The sequence below is a fragment of the Procambarus clarkii genome, chromosome 10 (assembly GCF_040958095.1).
Source record: "Procambarus clarkii isolate CNS0578487 chromosome 10, FALCON_Pclarkii_2.0, whole genome shotgun sequence".
NCBI lineage: Eukaryota > Metazoa > Arthropoda > Malacostraca > Decapoda > Cambaridae > Procambarus > Procambarus clarkii.
In genome coordinates, this window is record NC_091159.1 from 46,025,122 (window position 1) to 46,044,977 (window position 19,856).

Genomic DNA, 19,856 nt, shown 5'->3' on the forward strand with positions numbered 1-19,856 from the left:
TTCCATAACTGCTTTCACATGTACTCCAACACTACATTTCCACATTTTGTTCCTCCATCTGACCCTTCAGCTGCTTCCAAACATGTTTCCATACCTGCTTCCGTTACATTCCTCTGATTCAGCGCCCGACGAAGCAAAGAAAGTCCCAATCATAGAAAAAATTCCCAATCCAACCCGACACCAGACACGTCCAATCCGACCCAATCCACCCCCGTGCAGCCAATCCTTGCTGAGCAATGTGTAACAAATTCCTTCCTTGCTTCGTAGAGACCGAAGAGACAGAACTATATATTAGACAGAGAACAGCGTCCTCAAACTGTTCCAAGTTTCGCTATACGAGAGCCATTTGTTACTGATCTGTCTTGTTTTCTGCTTCGTCTGTTCCCCCATAAGTATCTTGTAAATCTCGATCATATCTCTGTCACTTTGAGAGCGAGTTTGTGGTAAGCTTTTTCGGCAATTTATGTTTAGTTCTATGTCGACTGAAGAACAGACTGCACAATCGCTTCTGTTAGAACACAGGAGTCATCTTCGAGGTGTACTGGGCTCGAAATTAATCTTGGCTGAGTTTACCAGGCTGATGTAAACTCATTGTATTGTTCGGAAACGTGTCGTATTGTATAGACACGTTTAAGACAGGTTGCAAACGTGTTTTAAACGTAACCTAATCCGAATACGGCCCTAATATGACAGTGTATACGATGATCAAACCCCTCACACGCACACGCATACGCACACGCACACACATACACACACACACACCACACACACACCGTGGATACTTAAAGAGGCAGCGCAGGCTCTCAGCGTGCCTCTGGCAATGATCTTTAATGAGTCACTTATGTCGGGAGAATTGCCCAGTTGCTGGAAGGAGGCAAATGTCGTACCGATTTTCAAAAAAGGTGATATGGAGGAGGCACTTAACTACAGACCCGTATCACTGACAAGCATCCCCTGCAAAATACTTGAAAGAATAATTAGGCTAAGACTTGTTGAGCACCTGGAGAGCATTGGGTTTGTAAACAAGCACCAACATGGGTTCTGGACAGGGAAATCATGCCTAACAAACCTTTCAGAATTCTATGATAAAGTAACAAGGATAAGGCAGGACGGAGAAGGCTGGGAAGACTGCATATTTCTTGACTGCCAAAAGGCCTTTAATACAGTACCGCACATGAGACTGCTATACAAACTTGAGAGGCAGGCAGGAGTAAGCGGAAAGGCCCTAGTATGGGTGAAGAACTACCTAACAGGAAGGAGCCAGAGGGTAATGGTAAGGGGCGAGAAGTCGGACTGGCGAACAGTAACAAGTGGAGTACCTCAAGGATCGGTGCTGGGACCAATCCTCTTTCTAATTTACGTAAATGATATGTTTACAGGAGTGGAATCATACATGTCAATGTTTGCGGATGACGCAAAATTAATGAGAAGAGTTGTGACAGACGAGGATTGTAAGATCCTCCAAGAGGACTTGAACAGGTTGCAGAGATGGTCAGGGAAATGGCTACTGGAGTTTAACACCAGTAAATGTAAAGTTATGGAAATGGGATCAGGTGACAGGAGACCAAAGGGACAGTACACAATGAAGGGGAACAGCCTACCTGTAACGATTCGAGAAAGAGACCTTGGAGTGGATGTGACACCTAATCTAACTCCTGAGGCACATATAAATAGGATAGCGACAGCAGCGTACTCTACACTGGCGAAAATTAGAACTTCATTCAGAAACCTAAATGAGGAGGCTTTTAGGGCGCTTTACACTGCCTACGTGAGACCCGTCTTAGAGTATGCCGCGCCATCATGGAGCCCCGACCTGAAGAAACACATAAAGAAACTGGAGAAGGTTCAGAGGTTTGCGACGAGGCTTGTCCCAGAGTTACGAGGGATGGGATATGAAGAGCGTCTGAAGGAACTGAACCTTACGACACTAGAGAAAAGAAGGGAGAGAGGAGATATGATAGGGACATATAAAATACTCAGGGGAATTGACAAAGTGGGAATAGATGAAATGTTCACACGTAATAATAACAGAACGAGGGGACATGGGTGGAAACTGGAAACTCAGATGAGTCACAGAGATGTTAGGAAGTTTTCTTTTAGCGTGAGAGTAGTGGAAAAATGGAATGCACTTGGGGAACAGGTTGTGGAAGCAAATACTATTCATACTTTTAAAACTAGGTATGATAGGGAAATGGGACAGGAGTCATTGCTGTAAACAACCGATAGCTGGAAAGGCGGGATCCAAGAGTCAATGCTCGATCCTGCAAGCACAAATAGGTGAGTGCAAATAGGTGAGTACACACATCAGTTTCTACAGGTGGAAACTGAGTACCCACATGAGCCACAGGGACGTTAGAAGGAACTTTTTTAGTGTCAGAGTGCGGTGGAGGCTGACTCCATACACAGCTTCAAGTGTAGACATGATTGAGCCCAGTAGGTTAAGGAATCTGTACATTAGTTGATTGACAGTTGAGAGGCGGGACCAAAGAGCCAAAGCTCAACCCCCGTAAGCACAACTAGGTAAGTACAACTAGGTAAGTGCACACACACACACACCGGAAGATGAGGAGACGACGACGTTTCGGTCCGTCCTGGACCACTATCAAGTCCCACACACACGTCCCACACACACACACACACACACACACACACACACACACACACACACACACACACACACACACACGAAGTGTGTATGTGTGTGTGTGTGTGTGTGTGTGCGCGCGCTCCCCCCATGCGCATCAAGTGGCTCCTCGCTTGAAAATGGGGAATGCAATTATCTCAAATTTCCGGCAAGACGATCCGATTCCTTCTCAAGGAGAAGAGAAGGGAAGGAGGTTGTCAGGAAGGGAAATGGGGCGGGGAAAAAATGGGTCAAGAAGAGGGGAAAAAATGTATCTGGGTAGAGGCGGTGAATTCAGCTTTGAGTATAGATGTTATAAAGGATGAGTATACCTGAAATAGGGTATAGAAAATGGGGGACGATATTGTGAGAATACAATGGACCACAGACACAGTGACCCACCACAACACTGGACCACAGTGACCCACCACAACACTGGTCCACAGTGACCCACCACAACACTGGTCCACAGTGACCCACCGCAACACTGGTCCACAGTGACCCACCACAACACTGGTCCACAGTGACCCACCACAACACTGGTCCACAGTGACCCACCACAACACTGGTCCACAGTGACCCACCACAACACTGGTCCACAGTGACCCACCACAACACTGGTTCACAGTGACCCACCACAACACTGGTCCACAGTGACCCACCACAACACTGGTCCACAGTGACCCACCACAACACTGGTCCACAGTGACCCACCGCAACACTGGTCCACAGTGACCCACCACAACACTGGTCCACAGTGACCCACCACAACACTGGTCCACAGTGACCCACCACAACACTGGTCCACAGTGACCCACCGCAACACTGGTCCACAGACACAGTGACCCACCACAACACTGGTCCACAGTGACCCACCACAACACTGGTTCACAGTGACCCACCACAACACTGGTCCACAGTGACCCACCACAACACTGGTCCACAGTGACCCACCACAACACTGGTCCACAGTGACCCACCGCAACACTGGTCCACAGACACAGTGACCCACCACAACACTGGTCCACAGACACAGTGACCCACCGCAACACTGGTCCACAGTGACCCACCGCAACACTGGTCCACAGTGATCCACCACAACACTGGTCCACAGTGACCCACCACAACACTGGTCCACAGTGACCCACCACAACACTGGTCCACAGTGACCCACCACAACACTGGTCCACAGTGACCCACCGCAACACTGGTCCACAGACACAGTGACCCACCACAACACTGGTCCACAGACACAGTGACCCACCACAACACTGGTCCACAGTGACCCACCACAACACTGGTCCACAGTGACCCACCACAACACTGGTCCACAGTGACCCACCACAACACTGGTCCACAGTGACCCACCACAACACTGGTCCACAGTGACCCACCACAACACTGGCCCACAGTGACCCACCACAACACTGGCCCACAGACACAGTGACCCATCTCCGACCATGGCTGAAATATGTGGGACATATTTACTCACCATTCCAGCGACACGGGAATTAAAATAATCGGGACGCCGAATTTCCATTAATGAATCAAGACGTATTAGTCGAGCGCTTCACTAACGTCTCGGTTATGCGTTAATTCACTCGTTAATCATGGTGAAAATACCGGTAACGAAGTGGTTCCTTCACTTTTCAAAATGAATTACTGTACACATACTGGCCCGTCTTCAGGTGGCAGATTCACGAAGCAGTTACGCAAGTACTTACGAACGTGTACATCTTTTCTCAATCTTTGACGGCTTTGTTTACAATTATTAGACAGTTAATGAGCTCTGAATCATCAGGAGGCTGTTTATAGCAATAACAACAGTTGATTGGGAAGTTTTCATGCTTGTAAACTGTTTAATAAATGTAAACAAAGCCGCCAAAGATTGAGAAAAGATGTACACGTTCGTAAATACTTGCGTAACTGCTTCGTGAATCTGGTCCCGGCCACGATTGATAGTTGCAGTACGAGGGTGAAGCCTTTACAGCGTTGTGATTCGAACAGAAGTCGTTAGCGAAGCGAAGTTGACGACGTTCGAACTGTTCCCGAGTGGAAGTACTTCGTTCACGCAACCCGTCCTCGAATCAAGTCCATTACATCCAGCGGTCGACCCCACAGACGCATTCATAAACTTTTACATGCTCTTCATTCAAAACTGGAATTTTCTCAAATCTAAATTAACATTATAAAATATTAGCATATGGCGTATATATAATCATAGGATAGGTTAGGTTAGGTGTTTAGGTTCTGTTGGTGATTATTTGTATTTGTAGTACGTGGGTGAAGCTTTGATAGTGTTGTGATTCGAACAAAATTCGTCAGTGAAGCACTTGTTCCAGATATGTTCGAACGTCAGCAGTTGTGAGTCGTGTGTAAACCGCTTTTCATTCATAAACAGGGGGTTTGGCGGGTGCATGGAATCACTTTTGGATCTTTGTTTGGAGGACGGGCTGACACACGACCTCTGTTCGAATCACAACTTCATGAACAGCCCGTCCTCCAAACAAAGATCCAAAAGTGATTCCATGCACCCGCCAAACCCCCTGTTTATGAATGAAAAGCGGTTTACACACGACTCACAACTGCTGACGTTCGAACATATCTGGAACAAGTGCTTCACTGACGAATTTTGTTCGAATCACAACACTATCAATGCTTCACCCACGTACTACAAATACAAATAATCGCCAACAGAACCTAAACACCTAACCTAACCTAACCTAACCTAACCTAACCTAACCTAACCTAACCTAACCTAACCTATCCTATGTCTATATATACACAATATGCCAATATATTATAATATTAATTTATACTTGAGAAAATTCCCGTTTTGAATGAACAGCATGTTAAAATTTATGAATGCGTCTGTGGGGTCGACCGCTGGATGTAATGGACTTGAGTCGAGGACGGGTTGGTGAATACCACTCATTATCAACACAACCTAAATACCTAACTAAATTCTAATAATACATTAATTGACAAGCAGGAGGCTTCCTGTCCCCGTCGAGGCCACTACAGAGAGGGAGATAGTGGCCCCTCAGGTAAATTCAGGTAAAATTTTATAAATACATCCTAGGGGTTGGGGGCAGTTTGGACAAGCACTGAGGATGGTTTGGGCGCTGGGATTCTTATATCTAGCTACTACGGCACTGTACCTTGATACAGCGACCTATTGCTGCTGCGGCACTGTACCTCGATAGAGCGGCATTGTACCTCGTATCACTGTAATGTATTTTGTTGTTGTGCTACTGCGCGCTATTGTTTAATAAAATTGAGTGGAAAAGTTAGTGCCTTGAAAAAAATATGGCTTGGAATTTGTCACATATGTACTTATTTATAAGCGAAATAGTGACTATAAGCAGTAAGTCATATATGTGCTGTCTTGTGCGAGAGCGGGTTGCACTGCATACACTATGGGTTATTATCCAGCTGTATCACTACCAAACCTTACTGTAGTGAGAGTAAGTATATATGAGAATATGAGAGCATATATACCTTGCGGAAGATATATATACTGTAACTTACAGGAGTAAGCAGACGAGGAGTCACAATAACGTGGCTAAAATATATTGACTAAACCACACACTAGAAAGTGAAGGGACGACGACGTTTCGGTCCGTCCTGGACCATTCTCAAGTCGACAATCGACTAATTGTCCAGGACTGACCGAAACGTCATCGTCGTCCCTTCACTTTCTAGTGTGTGGTTTGGTCTACAGGAGTTAGAGTCCTGTAGAGGAGGGACTCCTAACTCCTACAGGAGTTAGGAGTCCTAACTCCTGTTAGGACTCTAACAGGAGTTAGAGTCCTGTAGGGGTTACCGTAGGTACGTACCTTGTTGTAGTGGTACCAGACGATGTAGAGCGGTCGTTCCGTCGTGTGCTCCACCACACACGTTAGGTTGATGAGTGAGCCTCTGTGCACGTGTATCTCCGCGCCGTTCATGATGCTCGCACTCGGTACTGTGGGAGAACGTGGGAGGTGGCGTCAGTATGTGGCAGGTGGCGTCAGTACGTGGCAGGTGGCGTCAGTATGTGGCAGGTGGCGTCAGTACGTGGCAGGTGGCGTCAGTACGTGGCAGGTGGCGTCAGTACGTGGGAGGTGGCGTCAGTATGTGGCAGGTGGCGTCAGTACGTGGGAGGTGGCGTCAGTACGTGGCAGGTGGCGTCAGTATGTGGCAGGTGGCGTCAGTACGTGGCAGGTGGCGTCAGTACGTGGGAGGTGGCGTCAGTACGTGGGAGGTGGCGTCAGTACGTGGGAGGTGGCGTCAGTATGTGGCAGGTGGCGTCAGTACGTGGGAGGTGGGTGTGTGTGTGTGGCAGGTGGCGTCAATACGTGGGAGATGGCGTCAGTACGTGGCAGGTGGCGTCAGTTCGTGGCAGGTGGCGTCAGTACGTGGCAGGTGGCGTCAGTTTGTGGCAGGTGGCGTCAATACGTGGGAGGTGGCGTCAGTACGTGGCAGGTGGCGTCAGTACGTAGCAGGTGGCGTCAGTACGTGGCAGGTGGCGTCAGTACGTGGGTGGTGGGTGTGTGTGTAATAAACAATACACATATAATAAACACATACATATATAAGGGGGTGGTAGGAGAAGACAATATGTGCCAGTACACGGGGGAGAACCAACAAGGCTTCCCCGGGGTGCTGCAGATCCTCTTCTTCGAGGCTTGAGGGTCCCTACAAGCAACCAGATGTGGTACCCCCTATATATATATATATATATATATATATATATATATATATATATATATATATATATATATATATATATATATATATATATATATATATATATATATATGAGTTTATTATAAATATTAGACCTTGTATGCCACACTAACTTCAGAATATCATTATTGTTCAGGAATGTGTGTCAGGAATAGAGCGAATATTACCATAATAAAAATTAACAATGTCTGTATAAAAAGGAACCTTTGGAGGGGAGAGGGGAAATGTATAGGTACATAAATATTAAAAAAAATACAAATAATTTGAACTTTTTTTATTTAGTTTAATATTAAGTTCTACACCAAGGCATGAAGGAATTGTCTATGTCCAGGACAACAGTATACTTGCTAGTGGGTATAACCCTTCAGAGGTGGAGAGAGAACTTAAGCGCAACACCACGCCTATGATTCTTGAGACAGCGCATTGAAGGACAACATGTGTTAACTAAATTGCTTCCTGTTGAAGACGTGTTTGTCTCCCTCAGTGCTAGGGCAGAGCTCAGTGCCAGGGCAGAGCTCAGTGCCAGGGCAGAGCTCAGTGCCAGGGCAGAGCTCAGTGCCAGGGCAGAGCTCAGTGCCAGGGCAGAGCTCAGTGCCAGGGCAGAGCTCAGTGCCAGGGCAGACCTCAGTGCCAGGGCAGAGCTCAGTGCCAGGGCAGAGCTCAGTGCCAGGGCAGAGCTCAGTGCCAGGGCAGAGCTCAGTGCCAGGGCAGAGCTCAGTGCCAGGGCAGAGCTCAGTGCTAGGGCAGAGCTCAGTGCTAGGGCAGAGCTCAGTGCCAGGGCAGACCTCAGTGCCACGGCAGAGCTCAGTGCTAGGGCAGAGCTCAGTGCTAGGGCAGAGCTCAGTGCCAGGGCAGAGCTCAGTGCCACGGCAGAGCTCAGTGCCAGGGCAGAGCTCAGTGCCAGGGCAGAGCTCAGTGCCAGGGCAGAGCTCAGTGCTAGGGCAGAGCTCAGTGCTAGGGCAGAGCTCAGTGCTAGGGCAGAGCTCAGTGCTAGGGCAGAGCTCAGTGCTAGGGCAGAGCTCAGTGCCAGGGCAGAGCTCAGTGCTAGGGCAGAGCTCAGTGCCAGGGCAGAGCTCAGTGCTAGGGCAGAGCTCAGTGCCAGGGCAGAGCTCAGTGCCAGGGCAGAGCTCAGTCTTCTCAGATGGGCTGTGAAAGACGAGTGTTGATTGGCGGAACACCACCTTTACCGGGTAACATAACAAAAAATTTGGTCGTTGGATTGTTTCAAGCGTAGGTTAGACATATTCATGGATGAGTCTCGGTGTACATACATAGTGCCTGCATGCTTGCCATTTTACACAGATCTCTCCTGGTGGAACCTTAGCTTCACTACCCTCTCCTTCCCCCTCCCCCCCCCTGTTATTAACTAATCCTGCAGGTCTTCTGTGACGCACAGTGTTGCAAAGTTTTCAACAATGATGACTAAACTGGAACTCAGAAGACGAAGAAGCGATGAATGATCAACACACGACTTGATAATGGTCCGCGAAGGACCGAAACGTCGTCGTCTCTTCATCTTTAGATCTTGTTTGGCGGCCATTTCTCCAGCCGGGTTACTGTGACTCCGCGTCCGCAGACGTGAAGAATATCATGCATACGAGGTACCTTCTTTGGGCAGGCTCACCATGGCCCGTGCTACTTGGAACTGCTTGTTCCAAGTAGCAAATCTTTAACAACAACAAACCTTCTCTGACTCGTTGTCTGCAATTGTTTGTGTTTTGAAAAGATTATTTTTTAGCATGATAGCCCATGTGCTTGCATGTTCCTCCCGAGGATAGAGGATAGATGAGAGGGGACAGGGAGGGTGGTATTCTAGTGAGAGAGAGACAAAGCCCAAAACCCCATCTATCGAGCGCCTCCCAAAAAGTCAAACCCATCTATCGAGCGCCTCCCAAAAAGTCAAACCCATCTATCGAGCGCCTCCCAAAAAGTCAAACCCATCTATCGAGCGCCTCCCAAAAAGTCAAACCCATCTATTGAGCGCCTCCCAAAAAGTCAAACCCATCTATCGAGCGCCTCCCAAAAAGTCAAACCCATCTATCGAGCGCCTCCCAAAAAGTCAAACCCATCTATCGAGCGCCTCCCAAAAAGTCAAACCCATCTATCGAGCGCCTCCCAAAAAGTCAAACCCATCTATCGAGCGCCTCCCAAAAAGTCAAACCCATCTATCGAGCGCCTCCCAAAAAGTCAAACCCATCTATCGAGCGCCTCCCAAAAAGTCAAACCCATCTATCGAACGCCTCCCAAAAAGTCAAACCCATCTATTGAGCGCCTCCCAAAAAGTCAAACCCATCTATCGAGGGCCTCCCAAAAAGTCAAACCCATCTATCGAGCGCCTCCCAAAAAGTCAAACCCATCTATCGAGCGCCTCCCAAAAAGTCAAACCCATCTATCGAGCGCCTCCCAAAAAGTCAAACCCATCTATCGAGCGCCTCCCAAAAAGTCAAACCCATCTATCGAGCGCCTCCCAAAAAGTCAAACCCATCTATCGAGGGGGCCCTCATAAGCCCAACCGCCTCCAACACGACCCCTCACAAATGCCGCCTCAGCCTCACAACCAAAATTGTGCCGTGCCAATAAACGATGCAATATTTCGCGGCCTTCAGTGTTCGCGGCGCCGACCCCGGGAAATGAATCTGACATATATGTACTGGGAAAAATGTTCGCGTTAGTCATCCCTTCCTCGGGTGAATACCTGGTGGGGGGGGGGGGGGAGGTTATTAGCCTGAAAATCCTTGGGTTTGGGGATGGGATGGGATATATATATATATATATATATATATATATATATATATATATATATATATATATATATATATATATATATATATATATATATATATAATGTATATATCAAAGTGTTCAGTGAGGATCCACAAGGTCTTCTCTGAGTACTCTTTATTTTCTTCTCCGAGGCTATGGGTCCCTACACTTGCACCAGAGGTGGTACCCCTTCTAGGTTTAAAAAATATATATATATATATATATATATATATATATATATATATATATATATATATATATATATATATATATATATATATATATATATATATATATATATATATATATATAAGGGATAAACATAGGGGCTGCAGAAGGCTTTTTGGCCCATACGAGGCATCTCCTATCTAAACACAAAGATTAATCCAGTGTAATTGGCCAATTACACTGGATTAATCTTTGTGTTTAGATAGGAGATGCCTCGTATGGGCCAATAAGCCTTCTGCAGCCCCTATGTTTATCCCTTATGTATCCCCCCATGTTTTCACCTTCATTGTATTATCACCTGACCTAATGCGGGTATAAAATCAACATATATATATATATATATATATATATATATATATATATATATATATATATATATATATATATATATATATATATATATATATATATATATTATGTGTGTATATATTAAGCCTTTTATTTTTAGGAAAACCAATACAATTCATTTTCCACTATACGTGCATATGGATTACGCCTAATGTATTATACACCAAGATCGTTGTATAATACATTGTGTGTGTGGTGTGAGGTAGTGTGTGTTTAACGGAATAATTGCAATTGTGTGTACTCACCTAGCTATTCTTGCCTACTTGTGCTTGTTGAGGGTTGAGTTTGACCTCTTGGTACCCGTCTCTCGGCACTCAACTACTCTGCTGGACCCTCAGAACCCTATGTGAACTATCATATGTGTATTTTGTATGTATTTACCATCTCTATGTTTTATTTGAGCACATAATATTTCCTCTTGTTCGTGTGTATTTTCCGCTGAATGTCCTGCTCGTGTCTTCGGCTTCCAATTTCCTTGAGTATTTTATATGTAGTGATCATGTGTCTGCTGTTTCTTCCGTAACCTGTTCTTGCTACTCCGCTCTGGGACAAGCCGGGTGGCATTCCGGGCGGGAGAGTAATGGTTTCGGCACGTTTCCTATCACCTAATACCTCTGTTTACCTAGCAGTTAATAGGTACCCGGGAGTTTAGTTTGTTATGGAGTTGTCTCCTTGACAGGGTCAATATTTCTACCTTTGAGGAGCCCTCCATATCCTATAAGCCTAACGTGTTTATCTATATCACAAATAAATCACAATGTCGTGATGTATTAATAAGAAAATAATACAATGGAGTGACTCGTAGCGGAGTTCTGGTGATTCCTTTTGTGATGGGATATGTGTCCCACCTTCACTAATGTTGTTTTGATCTAGTTTTTGGTCATTTTATAAATTCCCCTCTCCATTTCCCTCAGTACCTTGTATGCAGTGATCATGTCCCCTGTTTTCGATCTCACTAGGCTTGTGATATTTAAGCTTCTAACTGATCATACAGTACCTTGTATGCAGTGATCATGTCCCCTGTTTTCGATCTCTCTAGGCTTGTGAGATTTAAGCTTCTAACTGATCATACAGTACCTTGTATGCAGTGATCATGTCCGCCTGTTTTCGATCTCACTAGGCTTTGTGAGATTCAAGCTTCTAACTTTTCCTCACAGCTCGGTCCTTTTAATTCAGGCACCAAGTACTGAGGTAAACCTTTATAATTTGAAAACCTTAGTTTTGTAGTTCGAAAACACATCCCTGGTCTATAAAGGCACAGGCACTACCGACTGAACCACGATGAGGCCAAAAGCGCCTCTATCAGCACGACCGCAGTTGGAGATGCTTTTGAGCACGTCATGGTTCAGTCGGTTGTAAGTGTGTGGCTAGGGAGTCCGGGGAAACCGGTACCATCTCATTGTTCGACCCAAAATTATTTTCATAGACACCCGTTCAGTGTCTCCTAGTACGACTTCGTACTGACCCCCTCCACCCCATACCCCCCCCCAAGCACCTATTCAGTCGTCTCTCTTTAGTTCTCACACTGGCACTTGGGTCAACAATATTAGGCAGAACTCAGAGGCACTCGTCTGAAGCAGTGCCACCCGACTGGAACTAATCCTGGCACTATAGTGAGGATGGTGGCACTTAGGGGGAGTAAGGGGGGGGGGGGAGAACAGTCAGGAGAGGAAGGAAGAGGGAAGAAGAGAGGGGAGATGGGAGGAGAATAAGGGGGACTGGAGAGAGGCCAGAGAGAAGAATACATTTGCATATCTCCCTCAAGTATTTTTGTTTTGTAATAATATTTAATCACATGCAAAACATTAACTAATATTTAATTAGTGTTTTGGGGTAAAAGGCTTTCAGATTAAATTCATTTAGTTCTCTCTGAAATCTTAGCCACTGAATAATTCAAAGAATTGTTCTACATACAAAGCTCCTAATTAAAAAATACCCTTCTGAAATTATTCTGTACTTTAGATTTGTTGATATTAAGTTTTTGTCTATTTGCAAATTCAGGATTTTTGTGGAAACTTCAATAATGATGAAGTTCCTTCTAATTTTTTCTTTATTAAATAATATACAAAATAAAGATCATATTCACATAAATTTACAAGAGAAATACTACATTTATATATATTTTATATAATATATTTTTGACAGTAAGTGAAGAACTTTGCTTTTTGAACTCTTTGTATTTTAACTCAAGATTATGTTTTGCCCTTAGACCTCTTATAAATATACATGTTTGTCCAAGGGTGAAGGCCGGATGCTTTATGCTAGCCTCCCCCAACACTGCAGGGGGAGTGGTCTGAGGTACGGGACGAACACAAACTGGTCGGGCTCGCAAGAATTTAAGTGGGAACAGCGTACTGGGGATTCGCATACTGACCCCCAAATGACTGATTTTTGGCACTGGCTACCAGCTAAATATTTAAAAAATATAAATGTCCAAATTAAATCTTTTCTTATAGTAATATGAAAAATAATGCCCTTATAATCTTGAGGAAATTACCAAATTTTCTAATCATCAGACTTTGCCACATTAGCATAAAACAGCTGACCCTCCCCCCCTGCTGCAAAGGCATTCTCAAGCCCGACACCTTTCTGAAGCCAAAGGTAGACTATTAATTTTTGTTAATACTTTGCATCGTTAGGCTCCTCCCACCGGCAGTCAGACTCGAACGCCAACGGGAGCTTTTATATTATTATTAATGAGACAATCAGGAAAATAAGACTCAGACAGACATAGAGACACGTAAACAGAGAGAGGCCTGCAGAAATTAAGACTAGCCGGGTCGACCGGGGTAAAGAGAAAGGAAGACAGAAAAGCACAGAAACAGGCAGACACACAGAGATATATTGGGAGAGGAGGAAGGAGGGAGAGGGGGAAGATTATGAAGAGACGAGAGATGGGAAGAGAGAAATGAGGGGAGGAGATTGGGAGAGTCAGGAAAATGGGGGAGGGGAGGGGAGGGAAGACCCGGGCATAGCCGGAGTATACCCTTCCCCTTAGTAACGTATACAGAAATATTAAAACAACTGCTGTATTTACTAAAGGTATAGCTATAATGTTATCTTATGGCCATACTGTTATGTTATCTTAAATCTGATGACTCTCATTCCTGAGGCTCACAATGAAGAGCATGAAAACAATGATTCCACTGACTCAATGTTTCGGAGGTCGGCCATTGCAAAGTGCAATTTCTCTCATAGCAATGAGAGAAATTTTAATCTGGATTAGAAACTTCAGAATTAATATGTTGACCATATTTTTCTGGGTTTGAAAAGATAATAACTTGAAATTATTTGACTTTCAGTGTTTAATCCTGAGAACACCATTGGAAAATTACTAGTAAGGAATAATCCCTCTTGTTAATAACTGTTATATACAACATACCACATGGAGCGTTATACACGCTCCATGTCTTATATACAAGAAACTTAAATATATGGAATAAATATATGGAGTAAAGTTATTTAATATAAATATTTTGTTTAGAATTGGTTAGGTGTCTTAATTCTTTCCTTATTCACTTTTCGGAAAAATTTCACCAAATTGATTGTGAAGAGTCATCAGTGACCAATTGTATAAACTGTTTGATGCAGATGTTGTGGCGACAATGCAATGTTATGGAATGTAGGTTACTGAATTGTTTTAGGCTTTTGATTGCTGCAATGTTGTAACAACTTTCCATCACATTATAATTGCTGCAGTACAAGTAGAATGTCACAACAATTTAAAAACAACTTTGCAGACATTTTAAATTGTTTGCTGATCCCCTACCAGTATCAACCCCGCTTGTTGTCCCACACCACTTGCAATGATTCCCCTTCCCCCCCAACGCTGCCGTCCATCGACCCACCTTCATTCCAACAATGTTGTCCTGAATCTCTTCCACCCCTTCCACTTCGTCTCCTCCACCTCTACCCTCACCAACCCACTCCACCCATCTCCCCCACTGCCACCACCACCGCCCTGGGCCAGTTAATCAAGCTGGGCTCACACCCCCAACACCACCTTTGCAGTATGACACAATTCAACGGTCTGTCGGAGTGTTATCATAGGTCGTGATCCAAGTGATGACACACTGTGATAAAAAATGTTTAGAATCAGGATTTAATTTACAAACAAGGGCAAACTAAAGCAAAGTATAATACTTAATATATAATATTAAGTAAAGTATAATATTAAGCAAATAATATAATATTAAGTATAATATTAAGCAAAGTATAATACTTAAGTATAATACGTATTATACTTTGCTTTAGTTTGCGAAAGCAATTTGGTCAACCTGTTTGCCATTCTGGGTCACTGGTAATTGTTTGAAGAAGTATAGATGTTGGCTTCAGTTATGGACCTACCACGGGAGGGCAGGTGTAATGCACATGACTTTGATGTATGTCAGTCCGTGTGTGTGTATGCACATAGGTCTCCTTGTGGGGGTTGAGCTCTGCTCTTTCTCTTTCTCTTTCTCTTTGGTTGGGGGCTGCTCTTTCGGCCCGCCTCTCAACTGTCAACTAACCAACTGTTACTATCTACTATCCCCCCCCCTTCCTCCAGCACCCCAGGAAGCAGCCCGCAACAGCTGTCTAATTCCCAGGTACCTATTTACTGCTAGGTAACAGGGGCATCAGGGTGAAAGAAACTCTGCCGGCGCCGGGAATCGAACCCGGGCCGCAGGATTACGAGCCCCGCGCACTGTCCACTCAGCTACCAGACGTAGTATGTGTGTGTGTGCATGCGTGCATGATTGCGTGTATGCTCTTGGAGCCCATTTTTTTATTCACCTAGGTTTCCTCGAATTGTTTTGAGTTTGTCGAAATATGAGTATATTGAGAAAGAGAGAATGTAGAAGATGGTCTCTTGTTAGGCAAGGGCCCATTTGCTAACAAATCAGAGTAATTTTCGTTATCCTGGTGCTTAATTAAGACCAGGGGGAGCTCAAAGGGGGATCGACAGTAAATAGTTTCTAAGTAATTTTGTAGAGTTATCTGGAACTTATTTCCTGGCTTTCGATTGTAATTTATAAGTCTTGTATGGGTATGGCAACACTGTTGACTAATATTAGACTGCTATATTAAGTCTTGTATGGGTATGGCAACACTGTTGACTAATATTAGACTGCTATATTAAGTCTTGTATGGGTATGGCAACACTGTTGACTAATATTAGACTCCTATATTAAGTCTTTCAAGAAGTCACAATACTATCGATTGATTATTATTATTGATTATTTTATTTATCACGTTATTATTAATTTATTACTGTTATGACAACTCGTAAATAAAAGTAATAAAAAAGGTGCTTTTTTCACCACTCTTAAAAAAAAAAATAACGAGCAAGAAATTATGTTAATGGTAAATTCCCCATTTAGCTTAATTAAGAGAGATTTCTTTTTTTAATTGTTACTGTTAACAATTTCGTTTTTATCGGTTTTCTATATTTTCCGTCCACCGAGACAGCATCAGTAACACATGTGAAAAACATTAGTTTGCGTTTCCGCAGATTTCAGCCCCGTTTATGTCGATATATAGAATCGACACATAGCTGTCCTGATATTGGAAATAATGCTGTTTCAAAGATTCATAATCAAGTCATTTTCAATTTTCCCGACGTCATTATACACGAGAATGATAACTTTAGACTCTCATGACGTGTCTGAAAGCCTACACGACGTCTCCGAAAAACTTTCATGGCGTCGCCAGGAACGTCATCGAGGAGAAAAAAATTGGCGGGAAAATGCGAACACAAAACGACGCGAAAAGCTTGGACTTTCCTGGCATACAGCCTGTTCTCATCAACAAAGGCCATATGGTCGTTAATCCAGGCGTCAAACACGCTGTGTACGAATACAAAAACGGTCTACACGCAACTAATGATGATCGATCATTTCTTGAACGACGTTGACGAATTGCAACTCTGTAAACAACCTGTCCTCGACTCAAGTCCATTACATCCAGCGGTCAACCCCACAGACGCATTCAATAATTTTAACATGCTGTTTATTCAAAACGGGAATTTTCGCAATTATAAATTAATATTATAATATATTAGCATATTGTGCATATATAGGCATAGGATAGGTTAGGTTAGGTGTTTGGGTTCTGTTGGCGATTATTTGTATTTGTAGTACGTGGGTGAAGCTTTGATAGTGTTGCGATTCGAACAAAATTCGTCAGTGAAGCACTTGTTCCAGATATGTTCGAACGTCAGCAGTTGTGAGTCGTGTGTAAACCGCTTTTCATTCATAAACAGGGGGTTTGGCGGGTGCATGGAATCACTTTTGGATCTTTGTTTGGAGGACGGGCTGACACACGACTCACAACTGCTGACGTTCGAACATATCCGGAATAAGTGCTTCGCTGACGACTTTTGTTCGAACCACAACGCTGTAAATGCTTCACCCACGTACTACAAATACTAATAATCGCCAATAGAACTAAACACCTAATCTAACCAATACCTAAATATGCGCAATATACTAATATACAACAGTTTTAATTTATATTTGAGAAAATTTCTGTTTTGAATGAGCAGCATTCAAAACAGCATTCATGTTTTAAAGGAACTTTCAACCTGGCCTGGTACAGGGGGGCCCAGGAGGAGTTCCTGCTGGTATAGCAGCCCCGGGAGGAGCTCCTGGTGGTATAGCAGCCCCTGGAGGAGCTCCTGGTGGTATAGCAGCCCCTGGAGGAGCTCCTGGTGGTATAGCAGCCCCTGGAGGAGCTCCTGGTGGTATAGCAGCCCCGGGAGGAGTTCCTGGTGGTATAGCAGCCCCGGGAGGAGCTCCTGGTGGTATAGCAGCCCCTGGAGGAGTTCCTGGTGGTATAGCAGCCCCGGGAGGAGTTCCTGGTGGTATAGCAGCCCCGGGAGGAGCTCCTGGTGGTATAGCAGCCCCGGGAGGAGCTCCTGGTGGTATAGCAGCCCCGGGAGGAGCTCCTGGTGGTATAGCAGCCCCGGGAGGAGCTCCTGCTGGTATAGCAGCCCCGGGAGGAGCTCCTGCTGGTATAGCAGCCCCGGGAGGAGCTCCTGCTGGTATAGCAGCCCCGGGAGGAGCTCCTGCTGGTATAGCAGCCCCGGGAGGAGCTCCTGGTGGTATAGCAGCCCCGGGAGGAGCTCCTGCTGGTATAGCAGCCCCGGGAGGAGTTCCTGTTGGTATAGCAGCCCCGGGAGGAGTTCCTGGTGGTATAGCAGCCCCGGGAGGAGCTCCTGTTGGTATAGCAGCCCCGGGAGGAGCTCCTGGTGGTATAGCAGCCCCGGGAGGAGTTCCTGGTGGTATAGCAGCCCCGGGAGGAGTTCCTGGTGGTATAGCAGCCCCGGGAGGAGTTCCTGGTGGTATAGCAGCCCCGGGAGGAGCTCCTGGTGGTATAGCAGCCCCTGGAGGAGTTCCTGGTGGTATAGCAGCCCCGGGAGGAGTTCCTGGTGGTATAGCAGCCCCGGGAGGAGTTCCTGGTGGTATAGCAGCCCCGGGAGGAGTTCCTGGTGGTATAGCAGCCCCGGGAGGAGTTCCTGGTGGTATAGCAGCCCCGGGAGGAGCTCCTGGTGGTATAGCAGCCCCGGGAGGAGTTCCTGGTGGTATAGCAGCCCCGGGAGGAGTTCCTGCTGGTATAGCAGCCCCGGGAGGAGCTCCTGCTGGTATAGCAGCCCCGGGAGGAGCTCCTGGTGGTATAGCAGCCCCGGGAGGGGAATGTCGCCTCCCGTCCCACTGCTAGTGACTGTTTACAACTTCACTCCAAATACTTGCGAGGAGAGGAATGCTTAGTTAAGGCTGCCAGCATGTGTAAAGTGACTCGGTGGGTCAAGCCAATTACATTGCTGGCACTCACTCCCTTCTCTCTCCTCTCTCTCTCTCTCTCTCTCTCTCTCTCTCTCTCTCTCTCTCTCTCTCTCTCTCTCTCTCTCTCTCTCTCTCTCTCTCTCTCTCTCTCTCTCTCTCTCTCCCGTCTCTCGGAACTATAGACATAACAGTTCTTCATATTTGTTTCACTTCTCTTGCACTTAAGCCTAGCACCGTTGCCGCCTTTGCTGTTGCCAAGTCTGGCGCGTTGCAAGGCCCACGTCAGCGTCACATATGTTGCAAAGGTCTCCAGAGCAACAGGAGGGAGGTGATATGCTCCGGACTGATCTTACAGTTACGGAACCTGTATATCTTAATAATCTCGGACGTGTTTAAAGTCATTTGAACAGTTTACGAACTTCGCAAGTTCATAACAAAAAGTTATTATTGTTATTAACAACCTCGCAACGCTTCGGAACTTATAAACCGTTTATTAAATGTAATTAAAGCCTCCGTGATTTGCGAAAGATGAACAGGTTTCGTAAGTAAATAAATGTTTTGGTAAATAAATCGTTTAAATGTAATCTGACTGACAAAGCGGACCGGGAGCTAGAGCCTCTCGGATAAAATTGGAAAATCACTTGGATTCGCGTTTCTGCCACTCTCTAAAATTTCACGTTTCCTTTGAAACCTCAAAACCCAATTTCTTATACGAGTGTTATTCCTGTTCAAAACATTTGAGTCTAGAGCAGGTCCTGGTTCTACCTCCTCTGGGTGCTCTCTGGGCCCCTCACGCACGCACGCACGCGCACGCACACCACACACACACACACACACACACACACACACACACACACACACACACACACACACACACACACACACACACACACACACACACACACACACACACCCCAATTGATTGACGGTTGAAAGGCGGGACCAAAGAGCCAAAGCTCAACCCCCACAAGCACAAATAGGTGAGTACACACACGTACAAGATCCTAACTGGTTCCGGTACTAAAGTTTTAAGTTCAAATCCCAACACAAGAGGCTCAGTGCTCTTCATCGCACAAAACACACGCCATCACGCACTTTGATATCACAAAACACACGCCATCACGCGCTTTGATATCACAAAACACACGCCATCACGCACTTTGATATCACAAAACACACGCCATCACGCACTTTGATATCACAAAACACACGCCATCACGCACTTTGATATCACAAAACACACGCCATCACGCACTTTGATATCACAAAACACACGCCATCACGCACTTTGATATCGCAAAACACACGCCATCACGCACTTTGATATCACAAAACACACGCCATCACACACTTTGATATCACAAAACACACGCCATCACACACTTTGATATCACAAAACA

At 45.3% G+C, this 19,856-nt stretch overlaps 1 protein-coding gene across 3 annotated transcripts in view; it reads right to left on the reverse strand.

Moving 5' to 3' along the window:
- LOC123773324 (immunoglobulin superfamily member 10) overlaps positions 1 to 19,856 on the reverse strand; it is a 398,237-nt gene that overhangs the window by 19,185 nt on the left and 359,196 nt on the right. For all 3 annotated transcript variants that reach the window (XM_069321998.1, XM_069321997.1, XM_069321999.1), the window contains one exon: positions 6,463 to 6,590. In XM_069321998.1, coding sequence (XP_069178099.1) covers positions 6,463 to 6,590 — 128 coding nt within the window. The remainder of the gene's footprint in view (positions 1 to 6,462; positions 6,591 to 19,856) is intronic.